This window comes from Stegodyphus dumicola, chromosome X1, assembly GCF_044657685.1.
Source record: "Stegodyphus dumicola isolate Sdum_Otavi_A_Nest chromosome X1, ASM4465768v1".
Taxonomy (NCBI): domain Eukaryota; kingdom Metazoa; phylum Arthropoda; class Arachnida; order Araneae; family Eresidae; genus Stegodyphus; species Stegodyphus dumicola.
This window is the reverse complement of record NC_140780.1, coordinates 187,091,542-187,113,562: the sequence shown is the minus strand read 5'-3', so window position 1 is coordinate 187,113,562 and position 22,021 is coordinate 187,091,542. Positions and strand designations below refer to the sequence as shown.

At 37.8% G+C, this 22,021-nt stretch overlaps 1 protein-coding gene across 2 annotated transcripts in view; it reads right to left on the bottom strand.

The window, feature by feature from the left end:
- Positions 1-22,021, bottom strand: part of LOC118181662 (uncharacterized) — a 55,744-nt gene that overhangs the window by 6,559 nt on the left and 27,164 nt on the right. Inside the window, exon 4 of one of the 2 annotated variants that reach the window (XM_035350841.2) lies at positions 6,945-7,127. In XM_035350841.2, the coding sequence (XP_035206732.1) occupies positions 6,945-7,127 (183 nt within the window). The remainder of the gene's footprint in view (positions 1-6,944; positions 7,128-22,021) is intronic. The other variant, XM_035350842.2, reaches the window with a different exon arrangement.

The window sequence follows — 22,021 nt, the reverse complement described above, 5'->3', positions numbered from 1 at the left end:
TTTCATCCATATTTCCTATTTGACCGAGCTCAAAAGAAGTTTTCTTGCGTGCATTTATGACAAACCTATGAAATGCTAGTACTTTTTCATCATAATCTGCTGGCATTTTCTGTGCAATAGTTCTTTTTGTGCGCCTTGCCTTTTCATGAACCTGTAGCACCAGCCCTCAAACCCTGAAAAGTTCTGATTCCCCTCATTGATTATCATTTTAGTTGAAACACTTATCCCAGATTTCCTCTTATCTATCACCCACATTTTTACGGCATTTTCAAGTTCAGGGTAAGATGGAGCTGGGCATCGAAGGTTATGTTTTTGTTTTTTAGCAGTTTTCAGTTGATCTTCCTGCAGTAGCCAAGTACGTATCATTTCTTCGGTAGGTGGTGGACCGAAATGCCTTGCTGCTGCTCTGTTTCCATGCACTTTGGCGTAGTTTAACACTCCTAGTTTATAAAGAATTGTATAGCTTAATCTCTTGTTTCCTGTAGTCATATTTTCCAGGGTATTTTTTTTAAACAATTAGTTTTAAGCACCGACATCGACACGTTTATACAGAGTAGCACCGATACCGACACGTGCGTCGGCTAAGTCAAAGAAAGTCTATGTAAAGAAGAAAAGGCTCCATAGATGTAATGTGACCGTCGAACCTGTTCGAACTTCGACATCAGCTTCGAGCTTTGGCGCTTCTTGGCGACAGTTATTTCACGCATGCGCAAAATAATTATGGCAGAAATAGAAAAAGTTATGTGTGTCTAGACCTTTATCCGGGCTAGTGCACTTAATGTCTTATGATGTAATCAAATAAGTACAGACTAGAAAAATGTGAGTCACAGTGATTATTTTAAAGGTATTAAAATTTATTACTATGTGTACTTTTTGAGTGCAATTTTCGATGCATACATTTTTTTCATCAATGTCTGCAGATTTAACCAGCTTTTGAAGATCGCACATATTGCCTGTTAATTCACGGGATATTATTTACGTTTTGCGTTTAGGATAGCATTAGAATGAAAAAGTCATTCAAGTGGTTAGGTTAAATTATTTAATGACGGCAAAGCCTCGAGGGCTATCTGCCTAAGAGGAGGGATGCCTTCGTGGAGAACTTTCTAAGGGAAACTGGCTCGTATACACGTTACGCATGGGGAAAACAACGAAAACACCCATGCAGCCAGCCCGTCCGCGGGATTCGAACCTCGGACTGAACTACCAGTGTTCAGCGACTTTACCGCTCGGCCGCTGGTGGGCTCATTCAAGTGGAGGATATAATAAAAAGAGTGAACTTAAATAATAATAGTATTGCTGTTAAGTAACCTGGTTAATTTATAAAAAGCCTGTATTAAACTTTCAGTTGCAAGAATGAAGAAATATTGAAAACTGAATAGCAGATAAAAGAAAATTACTATTTCTGAGATTTTAGGGGGAAAATTAAAAATATAAATAACATAATAATAAAAATGTAATTCACGTAACTTTATGTAATTACGGTTAAAAAAAATCAATCTGCTTTAAAATAGGCGAAACTTCTATAAAAGTATAAAAGTCACTTATATTATTTAATAAAATCGATTTCATCGTGTAAAATATCAATTTAAAAAAAAAAATAATTTTTAAGCAAAGAACAAATTCGAGTTGCAGCTATAAACTTCGAATTATATTTTCAGCAAATTATCGAACAATCTGTTTAAAATATTTTGAAATTTAGGAAAACGTGTATTACATTACGACTTTTAGAATGGCGTGAAAGTATCTTGTAAGAAAAATATTTCAGTCAAAAATCCTCTCATATGAAAGCTTGTATAAAAAGGAGGGGTGATATAGCAATAAGAAAGTTAACTCCGGTAAAAAATGCAGCTGTTAGCTTTCCGTAACGTAAAATTAATAGGCATGTTTCCGCGCTGCTCGTGATAATACCAATCAACTCAGTAAGGAGTATGTTTCATCTTTACCTTAAAATAGCCTAAGCTATCTGCTTGTATTAGCTGACAGTGTGAGAACAGAAAATATTTAATTTGAACGCATCACACGTGCAGAAGGCAATTTTATGATTAGAAACTGAGTTGGTCAGTCCTTGCACCCAGCAGTCTGTTATCGTTCTTCCTCTCCAGATTAATATGGACACGTATAGTCGTATAGTCGGGTATAGACTATACGACGTATAGTCTATACCCTAGATATATAGATAATAGGACGTATAGTCTATACCCTAGATATACAGATAATAGGACGTATAGTCTTCTAATATGAAATTGTTTCCTATGGTACCTGCATAAAAGCATACATAAAAACACATGAGATGATTACGAATGTATGGTTCCTTTCATGCCTCTCCATTCCAAATAACTTCTGATAATGCGCTCTATTATTTGCATTCATCTAGGAAGAGTACGAAATTTCATAAGTCTTTAAGCTATGAAACATGACTGAGTGTCGAATTCAGTATCTTAGTTTGCTTTTATGTGACCTGAAGGATACATAAATTATTTAAAATAGAGATTACATTTACCAAAATCTTACATACTCAGGAAAAGCCAATTTTCAGTACTTCACAGTCATTTTGAAGTTAATCACAGATATTAGTTTTTCACAAGGGTTGAAGAAAGCCTTGTGTTATTGAACTTTCGGAGGGAGGAATCCGTGCAAAGAATTTATTTCGGAATACTTGGGCAGCAGAAAATCTCACATTAAGCCATCGCGGCGCATCTGAATGATACTGGTTTGCCTCGAGTTGACAAAACGTACACCATCAATAATGCATTTGCCAAATCATGTATTGTTTCTTTCTTACAAAGTACTTTATTTCAAATTTCTCATATATATTTCAAACATGAAATTCTGATCGTAAAATCTGATGCTACTTAAACTAATTTTCGTTAGATATGCTTATGACACCTTCCTTTACTTGCTGCTTGATTATATCTGGAGAAGATCGCAATGCTTTAAGATAAGTTTCTGTAATTCACCTATTTTCAAAACTATTAGTAACCTAGAGAATAGATTATTTTTAAGACGCACGGGAAAAAGGGGAATGGTAGGGAGTCTGAGTCCAGATAACGCATTTTTCCACTAATGTTTGTGGAAAATGCAACACCATGAAGGAATTGTTGGAAATGAATGAAAATTATTCCACATATCACTGATAGAGTTACAAAGAAACCATTAAATTTCCCCTCCCCCCCAAAAAAAAAGAACGTCAGAAATTAGTATTTTTGTGCGTCAGCCACGCTGAGCGATGAGAGCCTGTACGCGCCATAGTACTGAATCATACCGGTTCTGAAAGTAATCATGGCAAATAGAATTCCATACTTGACGCCAAAGTTCAATCTTAGTGTGTGCCCCACCAGCTGTATAAGCGAGTCGCCGACCTATGAAATCCCAGACATGATCAATGGGCGACATATCCTGGTAATAAGTAGGCCATGGAAGAAGCGAAACCTGTTGTGCCTTAAATAAGGCTTGTGCAGTCTGAGAAACATGTGCATGGGCATTATCCTGCTGAAATAGTGCGTCCGGAATGCGTCGAAGAATGAGAAGGATCTCTGGCTCCACGACGTCCACTATGTAGTGATCATCACTGTTGAGGTTGCCTGCAATCTGCATTAAATGGCATCGACAGTTATACCCAATAGCTCGCCACATCATGATATCAGGCGTTTGTGCGGTATGACGCTGGATAACACACTGTGGGAGCAGACGTTCCCGTCTGTAACGTCTGACACGTACTCTTCCATGATTGTACTCTAGATTATAACGAGATTCATTGGATAAAACAATTTGTTGCCACAGGGCACACCGCGCACTGTGTTGAAAGTGCTCATTGAAGTCAGAGGAGTCTGTGATTCAGCGATAGGGCAATCCTGCGTTAAGGAACTCTTGCAAGCAGTTCATGCAAGCAACAGACGGCGACGACCCGTGTAGCTAGACAACACAACACCTGTAGCTGTATTCCAACATTGTGCTGATACATGAGAGGACTCTGTACGATCTGTCACAGCCATGCGGATGAGGTGTCTATGCCGTTGTGCTATTGCTTGCCCCACTGCCAGGATTTTGCCTTGTTTGATTCTTCTCTATCCATTTCTTCCAAAGACGCATCACTGATGAGAAAAACTCTCCGCTGCTCAGCCGTCCAGTGGGCAGGTTGACGTGCCCAACTCAAACGTTCCCTTCCATGATGTGACATGAGCGGCACGCAAATGGCTAGTCTCCTCGCATGCAGATCTCCTTCGTGAAGCTTTCTAGGCACAGTTGACGTTGATACCAATCATCTGATGGCTGCAGCAAGGGAAGATTTGAGTTGAGTCGGGATGCGGTTATATTCCTTCCTGAGCATAACAACAAATATTGGTCATCGGGGCTCGTAGTAGTGGTTTGCCGTCCTTGGCTGAACCTGTTGGATGCCAAATCTGTGGTTAGAAATTATTGCCCAAATCTGTGAACTACATAAGGACTCACATTTAGCCATATGGCTACTTCTGTCTGACTTTGTTCTGCCTCTAGTCTCCCAGTAGATCTCCATAGATGTTCTTCGGGCAAATGATGCCTGGTGGTCATTATTATGAATTGGCTATCTCAGATTTCTTATATCAATATCACAGAGAAATTTACAGGCTTTCTCTCAAACATGCAATTTTATGCTCCTCGCAGATGGCACATTCCGATTGCAGCGCCACTAATTTGCATATTGCAGTTTTACGCTACAACTCTTATTTGATAACATATTCAAATTTTATGCGGATTGGCTCATGTTTGGACGAATTATCGCTATTTTTATGATTTTTCCTTATTTTTTGGAAACCAATGTAGTTTAGTCGAATGCACTATATCTTCTACCATTTCTATACAGCGACGATTTTTTTCTTTCTCCGTCTATAGGAAATTTCTTCGAATTCAGATGACAGATACTAACGGACCTTGGTTCCTACTGAAATGTGAGGGTCTTAATATTATGGAGTTATGGAAGAAGCTTATTTCTGTAGTGATAAGTAATCTGCATCACAAAAAAATCATGTAGGAAGAATTTAATAATCTCATTTGCGATCTAGATTTACTAAGAGCAAACCTTAAAAAGCCCTCCACGAAAGCATCACTCCACTTAGGCAGATAGCTCTTTCATGCTTTCCCACACTCAAACAAACCAAACCAAACCCAAGAGTAAAACTGAATTATCGACATCAAGATTTCAGTATTAGAATCGGAAGAATATTCAATTGTGTTTCGCACTCCTTATCAGCAGCAGTTCGAGCAATTTCTTCTAAAGAGAAGATGACTTTTAGTCTGCTGCAGTATAGATGGCATACTGTCCTTGGGATCACACATAGTTCGTAAAATTGGCGGCTGTATATTGATTCACCGGAACTTACTTTCAGATCCTCAATTTAAATGCAAATGTTGGAGAGGCATGAAAAACGCAAATAGGGCTGTTATTTTATGGATGCTGCTGAGCTAGTATCTTTATTGTGGACCTCTATTTAGATATATGAGGCAATGCCTTTTCTTAATTTACTGAGACAGCAGATTAAAAGACGTTGCAATACTTGAAGAAGGGCTGGCTTCTGAAAACATATTCTAAGGCCGAAAAAGAGTATTCAGTATCTAACATTGTCAGACTATCTATTAATAAAACAGCGATTTATCCTGCCGAAACTAAAAAAAATTATGGAAAAACTGAGCCATTACGGGATTGAAATTTGCCAAGCAGAATAACGCAAGAAATGCCGAATATAATCAGCATCCACAGTGTACTGAACAATATAAAAAGCTGTACGATTCAACAAATCATGAATGTGCCCAGATGAATATGTACTACGGAACACATCGTATATGAAATACCCAACTGTGATATTGACATTAAATGAGTCCCATCCCCAACAACAGCCCATGAATTCAACAGTGTACTAATGGCCAATGGTAGGGTTAATTCTAAAGATGGTTAGCGTGTTGGAGCGTTACTTGTACCATGCTGAAGTCTCTGGTACTGTTCTCACTTCTACTACCTACCTATCTTCTGCCAGACCACAAAAAGAACATCGAAAAAACTACAATATAGAATGAATCAGCGTTCTTGCTGAAAAATTTCCTTCACTCAGAAAAGCCAGCATTAAAACAGCAGTTCTTTTTATTTTTCAGAGACGAGATTTGCATCAGGGAGGGAGAGGGAGACACGTGACGTCTAGGGTCGGCTAGCCTCTTCAGTCATGACAGGAAGAAAAGTTACAGAATGGTTATTAAACTTCACTGTTTCACAATCTTAGCTGCAATTTTTCCTTAAAAATCCAACTATTTGATTCTTGGATTTCTGATTTCTTGCCAGACATCTGTGGTATAGTAAGTGATGAAAGCGTTAAACCATCTAGAATCATTAGGTTATTTTGAAGAGGGGAGACACGAAAAACGTGCAATCCCCTCGCCAGGACTTGAACCTAGACCTCTCGATCATGAGCCGAGTGTTCTACCGTTATACTGCGAAGGCGTGCGGAAAGGAGTGAGAAAATACATTTCATTAAGCCACTAAGAAGATTTATTGATTGAAAATATATCCAAGAAAATGTTCCGTTTTATATTGTCTGGCTATTGTTGTACACTCGCAAGAGTAAGTGTAACATAGTTACAAAGTGCAAAAGGCAAATGATGGACTTAAGATAAGCGAACTTTCATTTGTATGTGTGTTATTTACATAGATCTTGAAAATACAATAAATTAATGTAGCTTACTGGAAGCCATAATCCGTTTAACGAATTTCCTTTGTCTTATTCGTGATCAGACCCTCTAAATTTAAAAGAAATGGTTACTTTTATCTCGGAAATTCAAATCATTGTTTTTGATGCTTTCTGCAAATGGAATGGCGAGTATAAGTCGGCCACATTTCCTCGAGTTTACGATTAACTTTTAATAAAGAATTCAAACTGTTCGTCATTGACGTAATGTGGAAGTCCTTTGCATGTGTTTACCTAATTTAAAAAAGAAGTTCTTGTAAATCTGGTTGTACATACGACAATGTGGATGCTCCGTTGAGTTCTCATCGCTGGCATCTCCACAGTTGTTGATACCATCGCAGGTTACACCAGCCCATATGCAATGTGAATTATCGCACTTGAAGTCTTCCGGAGAGGAACATGCAGCTGCGTCTTCATCTAGTAGCAAGAAAAAAAAATTAAGTGCATAATCAGTAACAGTATCATCAGTCAAACTGACTCATAATCGAAGTCGCTTGTCTCACACTAGTGCATATTTCTAACTTAAAATATTTACATTATAAACAGCAATGGAAAACATGACTAGAAATATCATTTATAGTAAAAAGCCCACCAGCGGCCGAGCAATAAAGTCGCTGAACACTGGTAGTTCGGTCCGAGGTTCGAATCCCGCGAACGGGATGGCTGCATGGGCGTTTTCGTGGTTTTCCCCATGTGTAACGTGTATACGAGCCAATTTCCCTTAGAAATTCCTCCAAGAAGGCATCCCTCCCCTTAGGCATATAGCCCTAGTATGCTTTGCCATAATCTCAATAAGCCAAACCAAATCATTTATAGTAAAATATATTTAAGATGTGTATTCCGTATATCAATGACATTTAAAGCTTAATTTCGTATATCAATGACATTTAAGTTTGAAAAAGTTAATCCATTAAAGTTTTCTTTCGAATATTTGGTCAAAGACTACATGTGTAAGGATCTTAAGTTTTACTAACGTTTATTTTATTTTAAATCTTTACTATCACTTCTTATTTTCTACTTCCGGCCAGAATTATAAGCGTGAAGGATTTTATGCAAAGTTTGTCTGGCGAACGCCAAGTATTTAAGTGTGGCCTTTTGCCAAGCGAAGGGGAGGAAGCAGTAAGTCAACGCAGGCCGCTTACCTTAGAAGTTACGCAGTTGCTGTTTGCCTTCCAGGCCAGAGGTTTTAATCCTCTTGATAAATTAAACGTATTGTAGTGTTCACAGTCTCTGTGCTACATACGCTTCCTGTTATTATAAGGCCAATCTTCCACGTGTATTGTTCTAGAGTTAAATTAGAGTTTAGTTTTATTTTTATACCTTTACGTTAGACCCCGAGTGGCGGGTCATTGTTTCCGAAGTACGGAAGTTATTGTATATAGAGAAAAAATAAAGGGTTTTTGTATACCCTTCGTCTGTATCCTGTCTACTTACTACAAATTAGTGAACATAGCTTTAGTAAGCTCTCTGTTCCTAGTCAGGTCCTTGTATGTTCCCGAAGAAGGTTAGAAGGAATATTGAACCTGATAGTGGCGCCAAACGAAGAAGAATAACCATGGCCGAGTTTCAAGAAGAACCTGTGCTGCCTGCAGAAACGGCTCAGAATCCAGAAATGCCAGCTGCCGTCCTGGAAGGATTTGGGGACATCGTCCAGACCATGCGCGCTTCGATGAAACCAGAAGCAACATTTAAGGGAAACTCACCGGTAACCAGTTTTTTGGAAAAATTGGATGACCACTTCATGCTCTACCCCGTGCACGAGTTTAAAAAAGTTACCTTAGCTACCAGCGCTTTGAGGGGCCAAGCGCTTAACTGGTTCAAATGTATAGGCAGAAGTCTCTTGGGTCAAGCAGGAAGTCCCACCTATACTTACGAAAATTTCAAGATTGCCCTACTAAAAGCCTTCCCTGTTGTAAGGGATCGTGCGAAATTAGAAACGGAACTTTTCAGTATATATCAACAAAGAATCGAGCTTTATTTTAAGAAAAATTCACGTTTTCAAGCTCTTGTATGGAAACCGTCCGGATCCTGAAATAATTCAAGTGATTTTGCCGAGGTTACTACCCCAAGTGCAAGACTTTAATTAATTAAGAAATCCGACTACACTGGAAAAGTTATTTGAGCTAGCAATCCAGTTTGAAAGTAGAAGAACGGCGGACGTCGAAAGAAGACGCCAATATCAACAGGGAAACCAATTTGGTACGCCAAGACTACAGCAAACTCAAGCATACGGCTACGGAGAAAAAGCGAATCAGTGGGCAAGGAAACCCGAGCATTCAAAAACAGCCGGCGAACGTCGACAGTTCAATAGCAACCCAGGAAAAAAGTATCAAGGCCAGTGGAAAAAGAAGGAAAGCACGGAAAGGAAAAATAATTTAAACTAAAACGGATTTCTGCTGACGAGAGGGTGCGGAAATCCGAAGGCCACGAAAATCCCTCTTCCCACAAGTTAAATACAGTAATGGTGAAAAATTTGACTCTTCCGAAGATTGAAGTCTTGGTGAATAATATCCCAGCCACCGCACTCCTGGATACCGGCGCGCAGTGTTCCTGTGTGGCAGAACAGTTTTTTAGGAAGTATTTTCGCAAATACCGCATATATAATGCGGATAATACAACAGTGTTAGCGGCGCAAGGAGAAAAATGTAAGTGCGTAGACGGACAAGCAACACTGGATTTTAATGAAGCGTCCCTTAAGCTGACAATGAGACCAGTTCGTACTGAAAAGGCTGAACCACCGATGGTAAATCTTGACCACCTACCTAATGACGAGCAAGATAGAATCCGACAAGTGATCTTTTGCAGGATCCGGCACGGCAGACACCGCAGGCACAAGCTACAGAGGTGGAAAAACGACAAGTACAAGGGCAAGCCAATGAGAGACAGAAGCAAGTGAAAAGAAAATTGCCCCGCGGAAAAATGGAAGGTAACAAGAAAAAGAAGCCGTTCCACCGTCCAGAAAACAGAGTTCACGAACACCCCCAGAATGAAGAAGGGAGAAGGACGACGTATGTGAAGAGGACCAGGAGAAATGACGGCAACTATAACCCGGCTTTAAAACGGAAGATCTACTCATCCGACAGAACTCTCCGCAGCAAAAGTCGCCGAACTGCGGAAGGGCCATCAGCGGCGGAGGAAAAAGTACAAGGAAAGTTTGAACGGCCAGCAACGAGGTCCAAGCAAGAACACGGAAGAAATTTCCCGGTTCCGCCAAGACCAGCTGCCATCAAACGGCCAAGACCCCAAGCAGAGGAGAAAAGGAAAGTATTCAAGGGTGGCCGTACTGGTGAAAAAAGGAAGCTTCCAGAGGAAAGCACTGAAGGGCGAGCCCGTACAAGAAGGAGGACAAACCAAACTACTATCTGCAGTACCTTTAAAGACTGGGCCCAGAAAAGGATGTCCGAATATTACAAAGATAAGTAAAATTTTATGTTACTTTGCAAACTTAAGTTAATCTTTCATTCTTACTGCAAGTGGCAGATTTCAAGAAGTTTTACCTCATGCGAGGTCTACCTTTATCGCCAAAAGGGCGAGAAATGAGTTGTGACCGATTTTCGTATTATGTTTTTCAATTACTCGCGCGTAAAACTAAAGTTGATGTATAATAGCGTTGTGTAAAAACTTAAATATTGTAAAAAGTTATTGTATAAATTTTATTTAAAACATTCTAGCAAGAGAGAAGTTTTAGTCTGAAAGACTTTTTGAAATGTATTATTTCAATGTAGAAAGAATTGGCACTTGCTTTGAAAAGAATAGAAGTTAACAATGTACTACTAATGTATGTTTTCAAATCTGTAAAATTAACGGCATGTTGATATGTTCTGTTATTTTAAATGTTAAGAAATACCGTGATATGGTAAAAGTGAAAGTAATGTTAAAAATTTTTCGTGTGACTGTAAAGACTAAATCATGGCGAATATGTGTTAAAGGTTGAATGATGTAGTTAGGCTCTCTGACGCTACACTTTAGAGTTAGCCACTTTTAGAATAGTACCTCAGGGTTTAGAGTTGAAATTAGGGTGTGTTAAGAGGTCTCGTTATGTTGAATTTTAACACGTTAGTGTTTTGATTGTAGGAGGAAGTGTGGCACACGTAGACAGAAACACATTCGTGTTTGGTGTTCTTTTACAACACATGTCAGAGAGCACGGGGAGAGATAATTAAAATAGTCATGAATGAAATAAGAATGTTAAGAGCAGTATAATTGTATATGTTACTTGCCATGTCATTGTGTAACATTTCATTAAACTAGTTTTCCTTCCAGATCTCTGGAAGGAACCAGAATTGAATAAAAGCTCCTGTTTGGATGCAGTACAGATGAAAAAAAAAGATTGTTGTATATCCTGGGAGCTGCTATTGTAACAAATTTCTTTCTTTTAAATTTTCTAGTTTCTAGCGAAGTTATGTTTGTAAAAGATTGGCCTCGCGTTAGATTCTAGAGCTAAAAGTTTTCAACAAGGTCGTTTTAGACCTCAGTTTCAAACTAATTAACTCTGGCGGGAAGTATGTAAGGATCTAAAGTTTTAGTAACGTTTACTTTATTTTAAATCTTTACTATCACTTCTTATTTTCTACTTCCGGCCAGAATTATAAGCGTGAAGGATTTTATGCAAAGTTTGTCTGGCGAACGCCAAGTATTTAAGTGTGGCCTTTTGCCAAGCGAAGGGGAGGAAGCAGTAAGTCAACGCAGGCCGCTTACCTTAGAAGTTACGCAGTTGCTGTTTGCCTTCCAGGCCAGAGGTTTTAATCCTCTTGATAAATTAAACGTATTGTAGTGTTCACAGTCTCTGTGCTACATACGCTTCCTGTTATTATAAGGCCAATCTTCCACGTGTATTGTTCTAGAGTTAAATTAGAGTTTAGTTTTATTTTTATACCTTTACGTTAGACCCCGAGTGGCGGGTCATTGTTTCCGAAGTACGGAAGTTATTGTATATAGAGAAAAAATAAAGGGTTTTTGTATATCCTTCGTCTGTATCCTGTCTACTTACTACAAATTAGTGAACATAGCTTTAGTAAGCTCTCTGTTCCTAGTCAGGTCCTTGTATGTTCCCGAAGAAGGTTAGAAGGAATATTGAACCTGATACATGAATTGGAGTTCGTTCACGTCAGGGCTGGATCAACCGCTAAGCAATATAAGCATGTGCTTAAGGGCATCGACGAAAAGGAGCAGTTCAATAAAATGTTTAGGTATTCAGGAAAGGAGGCATCAAAGAATTTATCATTGTCGGTGCCGCTAAACTAAAATAGAGAGCGAGAGAGAGATGGAATAAAAAAAATTGGCGCAAAAATATGTGGGGACACCAAAATCTTTTATGTACTTAAGGCCTCTGAAGGTCTTAATCCAGCCCTTGTTCACGTATTTTGTTTTGTGTTCCTCGTGCATGTTTCAGTTCCTTAGGTGAAAGGGAAACTTAAAGGAATTCTCATGCGAAGAGGTAGCACACGGAAGAGAGACAGAGAAGCGCTTTAAACTTCCCCAGACATGGGAATCTTGAAACCTCAGGCAATGCTCCCAGCTTGACTTTTGATCACATAATAAAATAACAAATTATGTTGCATGGAAGAGAAGGATAACTATTCTGTGTATCAGCAATTTGCTTAACATTAAAAACATCAGCGAAACAAAGAGAAAAACCTACCCCCATATGAAGATCGAAATTATGCATAAAGAGGGCAATGAAGATAAAAAAACCGTGGCAGTAAATTAATGCAATATACCTCTCAGTACATTAAGTAATATTGAAAAGCAAAGGAACCGTCGAAATAAAGTTAAATGAACATCTAAATATTGATACTGTTAGGTACATTCGAAGGTCTGCCTATGACAACATAGAAAAACCTCTATAATAAGTAATCGCCATGGATCTTCGTTCTTAGAATATATTTATTTTTGATTCCACACTGCAGCAAAAAGCAGAAGTCTTTACGATATAAATAATTTCGTGCAAGATCCGGTTAATTATAGTACTTAAACAATGATATGATATAGTTGGTAGAACTAAAAATATCACAGTGGAAAAAAGCAGTAAAACAAACGCGATTTTTCAGATTCCAATCTGAAGGCACTATGAAAACAAAATCGTTAAAAACCGGCAAAAGTAAATCATTTCGATGTTTCAAACGATATCCTGATCAATCCTGATCAATCATATAAACATAAAATGAAATTTCTGGATTACTATGAATAGTTCAAAACCTTTTTGCTGGCCTAGGATAAAGACTTTTTAAAAAAGAAGGAGAAAGGGAAAAAAGAGGCAAAAAATTTAGTTGCTTTTTGAATAATTGCTCAACATGTCATTGTGTTTTAAACCTACCGAATACCGAAATGAAATTTTTTTCACAAATAGCCCTTTTGAACTTTAGTCATAAGTTACTGAATAGTAAGTGTATTTAAAAGTTAATACTGGATTTTGGAAAACCACATCATACATTTACGTCTGGATATGAAACTAAGATATATTGGTATACGCACTGGTATACGTGCAATAATTAAAAGATGTATATCAAAATAAAATTAAACAATCTTTTCGATTTGCTAGGTTTTTATCGGAATACAGAACCTGACATGAATGATGATTAAAACACAAATTTGATTCAAATGACATATGTCAAGATTTATGTCATATCGACGGTAACGAGCAAATAGATATTGCATTGGAAGATTTTTTTTAATAGCAATAATATCCAAGTTGCCACCCAAACAACAGATTTTGAGACTATTGATGAGTTACAGATAGAGAAAAAGAAGACGAGAATGAGGTAAAAATGATGACCCTAAGGACGCAACGCATCTAATGACAGCAAAGTATGTGCTGTTGTTAGATGCGTTGCACATGCTCGTTGCTTCTAGCAAAGTACGTGCTAGAAGTAACGAGTATTGTTCCATTGTATTACTTAAATACAGAAGAAAATTATTTTAATATTGTGATAAAATACAAGCAGTTGAAAACATATTTCTGAAATGCGCAACTATTATTAGGAAAAAGTAAAACAGCTTACAGATTTTTCATACTTAAACATGAGCTTGACATGATAAAAGATTTAATTTAATCTATATATATACAGGGTGATTATAATTAAAGTTTAAGTTTCAAAACGCTATAAAAAAAGAACCACTGATGAAAATGATGTGAAATTTGAAAGGAATGTTATTGAAAAAGGCGGAAAGCATATGGCAGAAGAAAAATTTTAGTTTCAAAAGTTAGCAACAGATGGCGCTGTAAGCGGCAGAATCACGACGAGAAACGAGAAATGATTCGTAAAACAATGGCTAAGGTGGAAGTTACACATTAAAACGCATTGACAAATTAGAATTGTTGAATAATTTTATTTGCATGACTGTACATATCACATCGAAAGGGACAAATCGGTTTCAAGAGTTTTGCGGCGACATACCGCATAAGAACCATTCATCAAAGAAGTTCGGAACTGTCGCGAGACTGGCGCAAAACATGTTCAATATGGTGTCCACCGTTGTGTGCAACAAGTTGAAAGTGACAAACAGCATGTTCCACAACGGATCGCAGTGTCTCCGGGGTGATGTTCAGAATGTGTTGCGAAATGCGTGTCTTTAATTCCGCTAAATTTGCAATTGGAGCACGGAACACAACATCCTTCAGATACTCCCACAGCCAGAAATCACACGGAGTAAGATCAGGCGATCGGGATGGCCAGGATGTAGGGAAATGACGGCTGATAATTCGAGCATTTCCGAAATGGCGCCTCAGCAGCTGTTTCACGGGATGTGCAATGTGCGGAGGAGCGCCATCTTGCATAAAAATGATTTCATCCACACATCCATGCTGTTGCAGACCTGGAATCACGTGGTTGCACAAAAGAGACGCATACCTCTGACCAGTGACGGTTGCGGTAACAGGACCTGAAGCACCCGTTTGCTCGAAAAAATATGGTTGTAGGATGAATGATGCCGTAAAGCCACACCATACCGTGACCCTTTCAGGATGAAGTGGTACGGGGTGCGTTGCCAGTGGATTTTCTGTTGCCCATATTCGACAATTCTGGGTATTCACGTATCCTGTCAGATGGAAATGGGCTTCATCTGTCCACAAAATTTTCCACGGCCATTCATTATCCACTTCCATGCGAGCCAGGAATTCTAACGCAAACGTCTCCCTAGCTGTCAGGTCAGACGGAAGCAACTCCTGCACATGGCCAATTTTGTACGGATAGCATTGCAGAATGTTTCGCACAATTTTCAGCACTGTGCTCATAGGCCTGTCCAATGTTCGGACAATTCCTCGTGCACTGCACGGTTGCACACCACCGGCCGACCCCTCCTGTAATGCTGTGGGCACTTCTTCAACTACCGTCGAATGCACTCGTTTTCTCCCTCTACCAGATTGCACATCAAACGAACTTGTCGTTTCGAATTTTTGCATCATTTTCTTTAGACCTACGACACTCATTGGACCAACGCCTTCTTTTATACCCTTCAGTGTCCTGAATTTTTGCAGAGCTACTCTTGACAATCATCATTCTTGTAATACAGCTTTACCAGCAGAGCGCGGTCCTGCAGTGAAACACCCATGGCGAACGTCTGAGACGCGAAATGAGGAACAGCCTGGTACCTGGTGGCTTTATAACACTGAAATTTAACTAACATTTTAATTTAAGTCTTCTTTCGCTTGCAGCGCCATCTGTTGCTAACTTTTGAAACCAAATTTTTTCTTCTGCCATACGCTTTCCGCCTTCTTCAATAACATTCCTTTCAAATTTGACGTCATTTTCATGAGTGGTTCTTTTTTTATAGCGGTTTGAAACTTAAACTTTAATTATAATCACCCTGTATATATATAATATAATTTATATATAAAAATGTGCAATTCAGAATTTTGAAGTCATAAATATAATTTTGAATGCAATATTCTAAATTCTTAAATAATAGCCTTTTGCCTTTAAGTATAGTATACATTTTATATTATGTTTGGCAAAAAGTGAAATGCGTGCACATTATAGTATTTACAGTTATCATACATCCGAATTATTCTATGTATCGAGCATTAAGTGCGGAATTTTGTAATTTGGCATAAGTGGGTCAAAGAGCATGCTTGCCTCATTAAAGTAACACGCTAGTGCAATTACTGGTTAGAATAGAAATCAGCATTTTCATTAACTGGTGGAAAAACTGATGTAGCCGCCCAATCGGGATAGAGGTTAGCGACGCTGGTTGCCGTACCGAAGGGCCGGATTCGAATGGAGGAGAAGGCACGGATGTTTGTAAATGTACAGTGTCTGTACGGCATGAGGGACTCTAAATATGCGGCGAGCCAAGAGTCCTCTCGAGAGATTGGTGGCAGGAGGAGAGGGGGTAGGAGTCTCTCGGACCTGTTCCTCCGGGGTCCTGCGCGTTAAAATTGGAGGCGGATCTGAGCAACATCGTACTTCATTATTTTTCTTGCAAAGTTCGCGAATCTTGTTAAGGACTTGTCTTTTTTGGATCAAATAGAGAAAAAATGTTCATTTCTTTTTTTATGTTTTTCATATTCAGGTGCATACGTTTTGTTTTACATCTGACATTTTCTTATTCCATTTCAAATTTCACTATTACGTTTTGTTCCTTCGGAAAACTTTTTTTATGGTTATTCCATAATGCTCCTGCTGCCTGTAACTGTTCTAATAATATACATTACAAACATGCGTGAATAAAATCCCTAGTTATGTAGAGTTGTAAAGTTATTAGGTTACTTTGATGCTGTAGATATGAAAAATGGGCAATGCCCATGCCGAGACTCGAACTGCGGACCCTCTGAATACGCGCAGATTGTGCTGACCATTACACCACGAAGGCATGCTAAGCAGGCGGGAGAAATACCTTATATGCTCCCCCTTTTAAAGGGCGGCCGGGGATTAGGGGACGCAGTCGCCAAATCCTGAAGGTGGAGAATCATCATGCACCATTTTTTTTAGTTCGGGCGTTACTGTACATACATTAGGTTATTTTGAAGAAGGAGACGTGAAAAATGTGCAGTACCCTCCCCGGGACTCGAACCACGGACCTCTCGAATATGCGCCGAGTGTGCTGATAATTACACCACCAAAGCATGCTAAGAGGGTGGGAAAAATACCTTATAGGTATACAGGAATTATCGTGAATGTTTGCTTAATCTGAAACGAAGGATGTAGCCTCTGTGATAGCCTCAGAATGTTTTTCCAAGAACGCAATTTTTTTTTAATACTTTACTTGCTTTGTCGCATTTGCCGTTTCTGTCTTTTCTCTAATTTGTGAAGTATTCCTGTTTGAATACCTGCATTTTAAATTTCTTTTAGCTGATTTTAAAGTACGCGCGTATTTTGATGAATGCGTAGAAAAATGAGGAACACTGGCACCGAGGGGTTGTAAGCATTCACATTGCATCTGCTCTTCTTAAAAATACTGCCGGTTAAAAGATAAAAATGTGTTTCATACATTATAAAATGTGTTTCTTTAATTTATTGCATCTGATTGTCATGGTAAATAATATGTCACAGTTTATGTCCGAAGAACATTTTGGTTCAAATGTTTAATTTAAATTATGCTTTGTTGCAGATATTTCTTTTTAGCTTAAGTAAAAATGAGTTCAAAGTTCGCTTAATTTACCTACTATGTTGAATCGTTATATCATGTCAGTATTACCTGCTATTTATCGTATTTATAAATAATTATATTTGCTGTTCATGAGAAATTAAATCTCAGATACTCGCAAGTATTTGCAGAAGTTTAATGTTTAGTAACATAATGTCAGTTTGAAATGCGTATCTTAAGTTAGAATGAATGTGTTAAAACTGCTAACTACCGTGTTGGATTATTATTTGGAATTGTCAACTTACTTGTTTTGTATGACGTCAATATTCCTTGCTCTCATGTCATATCAATATTACCAGTTATGGATGAAGCTTACTCATGATTTTTATTTGCTAAATGCTGAATCTGAAGTATTCTCAGAAGAAAAAATAAAATAATATTAATGAAGGAAGAGTCTCTTTTAGCTTAAGTTAGAATGAATATGCTAAAAATCTTTGAGATTTATGAAACGTAATGATGATGCTTATCGAAAAACATATTAAAATTTGAGAAATTTTCGTATTCCAAGTTCAGGAAAGAAGACAAGCTTTCATTTATTTCCATTCCTGAATAATAAGTTCTATCTGTATTTTAGACTCTGTTTTAAGTTCTTGCTCTTGGATCTGGTTATTATTCAAATTTAAATTACATGATACAGTGCGGAAATACTACTTCTCTGTAGTTAAAAGCAATCAGAGGTCCGTGTACCTTTTTAAGAAATAAGACTATGATACTGTAAAGATCGTGACTTGTAAAGATCAGGACTTGTGAAGATCGTGACTTAAAGAGAACGTGAAATATAAATAATAGGACAAGAACTTGCATTTTACGGTGTGGCAACAAGAAGAGGATTCGAAAGATTTATATATATATATTTTTTTAGAGAGTTTAGGATTTTTGAATATTTTAATAGTTGTAAGAGTTTCAACTGCAGTAGTTAAGAGTTTAAAATTTTGATAGTTAAGAGCTGCAGTATTTATTTTTTTGGTTCTGTTTTAAAATTTAAATAAAAGTATTTTGTTTATTCTGAAAAATTAGCTTTATTCTTCCTACAAGATTCAATATTCATTATATTGAAATAAGGAAGGGATCTTTACTGGCGCAGTCGACAGGATCGGGATTTCCCCGCATATAATTACGAACCAAAATAACTCAGGTGAGAGCTCAATTTACCTTGTTAACGTAAAATAATTAATTAAGATTATGAAAAGTTAATTATTGTTTCCGTCATGGAATATTAGTTTATTTACTTGTCAAAGTAATGAATACGCCAGTGTTCAAATGTAATTTCGTTTGACTCGCCAGAGTAAGTGAACAACACATTAAGTATTGATTCCACTGATTGATTTTCGTGCCGAATAAAATTAAATTCATTGTGAATTATATTTAAATAGAAAATAAGAGAGAATTTTTTTTTTTTTTTTTTTTTTTTTTTTTTTTTTTAAACTAAGAGTCTATTGGCTGAATAAAATCCAGACATGGCTTTTATGGGACGTGGGAAAAAAGAGGATTTGCTAGTTTTAGCTGCTGAATTAGAAATTCAAGTAGATCCAAGTATGAAAATCGTGGCGATAAAAAATGAAATAATTCAAAGTGATACATATGATGAAGCATTTGCTAAAGAAGTGTTTTTAACGATTATTGAAGAGAGGAAAAGAAAAGAAGAGGAACAGCGAAGAAAGGAGAAAGAAGAGATTGAGGAACAGCGAAGAAAGGAAAAAGAAGAGATTGAGGAACAGCGAAGAAAGGAGAATTTGCTAGTTTTAGCTGCTGAATTAGAAATTCAAGTAGATCCAAGTATGAAAATCGTGGCGATAAAAAATGAAATAATTCAAAGTGATACATATGATGAAGCATTTGCTAAAGAAGTGTTTTTAACGATTATTGAAGAGAGGAAAAGAAAAGAAGAGGAACAGCGAAGAAAGGAGAAAGAAGAGATTGAGGAACAGCGAAGAAAGGAAAAAGAAGAGATTGAGGAACAGCGAAGAAAGGAGAAAGAAGAATTAGAAGCACAACAGAAAAGAGAGCAAATGGAGTTTGAATTGAGGAAACTCGAAATTGAATCTCGTGTTCGACTAACACAAACTCCACCAACAAATGAAAATGGACATCATAATTTTGATTTAATTAAGCTTATTCCCAAATTCAATTTAAGACACGATGATATTGTGATTTATTTATCTTTATTTGAAAGACAAGCTAAAAGGACAAAGATTGATCCTAAAGATTGGGTTTCATGTTTATTGACTTTAATGCCATCTGAAATCATTCAATTAATTGGTAGGGAATCTGAAGAAAATTTTGAAGATTATGAGTACATTAAGGCCATTTTATTGAAGAGATTTAAATTAAATCCTGAAAGCTTTAGAAAAAAAATTTGTGATGCACCAAAAGAGCGCTGAAAAATCATGGAGAGATTTTTGCTACGAAATTACAAGTTATTTTGAAGAATGGATCAATGGTCTTGAAATCACAAATTTTTCCGCGTTAAAAGACTTGATTATTACTGACCAAATTAAGAAAAGAGTACCCTATGAAGTAAGAGACCATCTTCTTGACGACTGGGCGAAGTTCGTTTCTCCAACCAAATTAGCTGATAAACTTGACGAATATGACAGTGTTTGTAATATCTCAAAACGGACTGGTAGTAATCCATCAGCAGACAGAACTAATAAAAAATGGCAACCTCATTCTCCACTTCCAGGAAGAGCTTTCAGAAATAAATCGCTGTCCGTTGAAAACACGCCAAGAGTGTACCCATCCCGTAAGAGTGACGAACCACAAAAGCCTAGTTTCAAACTAACTTGCTATAATTGTGGAAAAGAAGGTCATACATCTAAGTTATGTACCAAAAATTGGATACCAAGAAGTGCTTCTGCAACAGCACAAAACAACTTAATACAAACACAAGCACCCCTTACAGAAAAAGAAAAACCAGAAGTGCTAACTGCCAAGATCTCTATTCCTGTCTCGAAATCAGTGGACGTGTCTAGAAACATAGATGAATTAAAACTTGTCAAAGTTAAATGTGGAGATATTATTTTAAATGGAATCGTAGACACGGGAGCACAAATCTCAGTAGTCCGTGAGAAATTGGTTGACAACATACCTTGCGAAGGAGAAAGTAAAATAGAGATATCTTCTGCTTTTGGTGAAAACGAAATTACTCCACTAAAGATTTTCCAGATGAAAATTGACGATGATTTTCACGGTAGAGTGTCCATTACGTGTGCTGTTTCAAAAAAGCTAGTTACCGATTTGCTATTGAGTTCTTCAGCTTATGAAACACTCTGTGGGAATATCCAACTGTTTAACTGTGATCGTTATTGGGATGCATCCCCCTTAGAGTGCAAAGAGACAGATGATAAACCGTTACCAGTTGAAGAAAATACTACAAATTTGGCTGTTGTTAATCAGCTTTCCCAAGAAAACATTGAGTCTGGGAAAACAACGAATAGAGTAAGACTAGAATTCAAGACACATCAAGAACAAGACGAAACTCTGAAAAAATGCTTTGAATGGGCAAATAAAAATCAAAATTCATATACTTTCGATGATGGCATATTACTTCATTCCGAATATATCTGTGGTGAAAACATTAAGCAAGTTGTGTTACCTTTAGAAAAAAGAAGGGAAGTCCTAAGAATGGCACACGAAATCCCTCTTGCCGGCCACCTCGGTGAGAAAAAGACAATTCAACGAATCAAGTACTCATTCTTTTGGCCTACTATTAAGCAAGATGTTAAAAAATTCTGTGAAAGTTGTAAAGAATGCCAATTGAGGAGAACAGTTACGTACAAAGATCGAATTCCAATTCAACCTATTGTTAGACCGGAAACACCCTTTGAAGTATGGAGCGTGGATTGTATCGGGCCATTAGAACCTCCATCCAGGAGGGGTCATCGGTTTGTGATATGTGCAGTTGACCTATGCACCAGATGGGCAGAAGCCACCCCCGTCAAAGACATAAGTGCGAAAACAACATGCAACGTTTTGATGAGGTTTTTTACTCAAAGTGGATTTCCAAAAGTGATTTGTTCCGACCAGGGAACTAATTTCACAGCCAAACTCACCCAAGCCTTTGAGAACTTACTTGGTGTGTCTCCACGATTCTCCACTCCAGGACACCCCGAGAGTATGGGTGCCGTCGAGCGTTGGAATAGAACCTTAAAAGAGATGATGAACAAAAATATCCAAGAACATGGGAGAAATTGGGATTTGAATCTTCCCTATCTCCTGTTTGCCTACAGAGAAGTGCCACATAGCACCACTGGTTTGTCTCCCTTCCAGATGGTATATGGAAGAATACCACCAGGACCATTATCTTTGCTGAAAGAGATATGGACAGGTGAACGTAGCATTCCAGTTACAGCTTCCCGTTCAATTGAAAATTACCTACAGGATCTTTTAGAAAAATTAAGAAAAGCTCATGACATTGCATCAGGAAATTCCAAAATATCTCAAGAAGAGTACACTTCAAGATACAATTTACGTTCTCAAGAAAAGACTTTCAATGTTGGGGACAAAGTCCTCGTGTTAATGCCATCATCATCACATAAATTGCTCAACACGTGGCAAGGACCAGCTACCGTGATCAAACTTACCAGGCCACACTCTGCCATAATCGAAATGGAAAACGGAAGTATTAGAGAACTCCATATAAATAAGTTAAGGCCATATATTGCTCGTGTAGATCACGTTGGTATCATTTTTGACCAAGATGAAGAGTTTGGAGATATCCACTATGC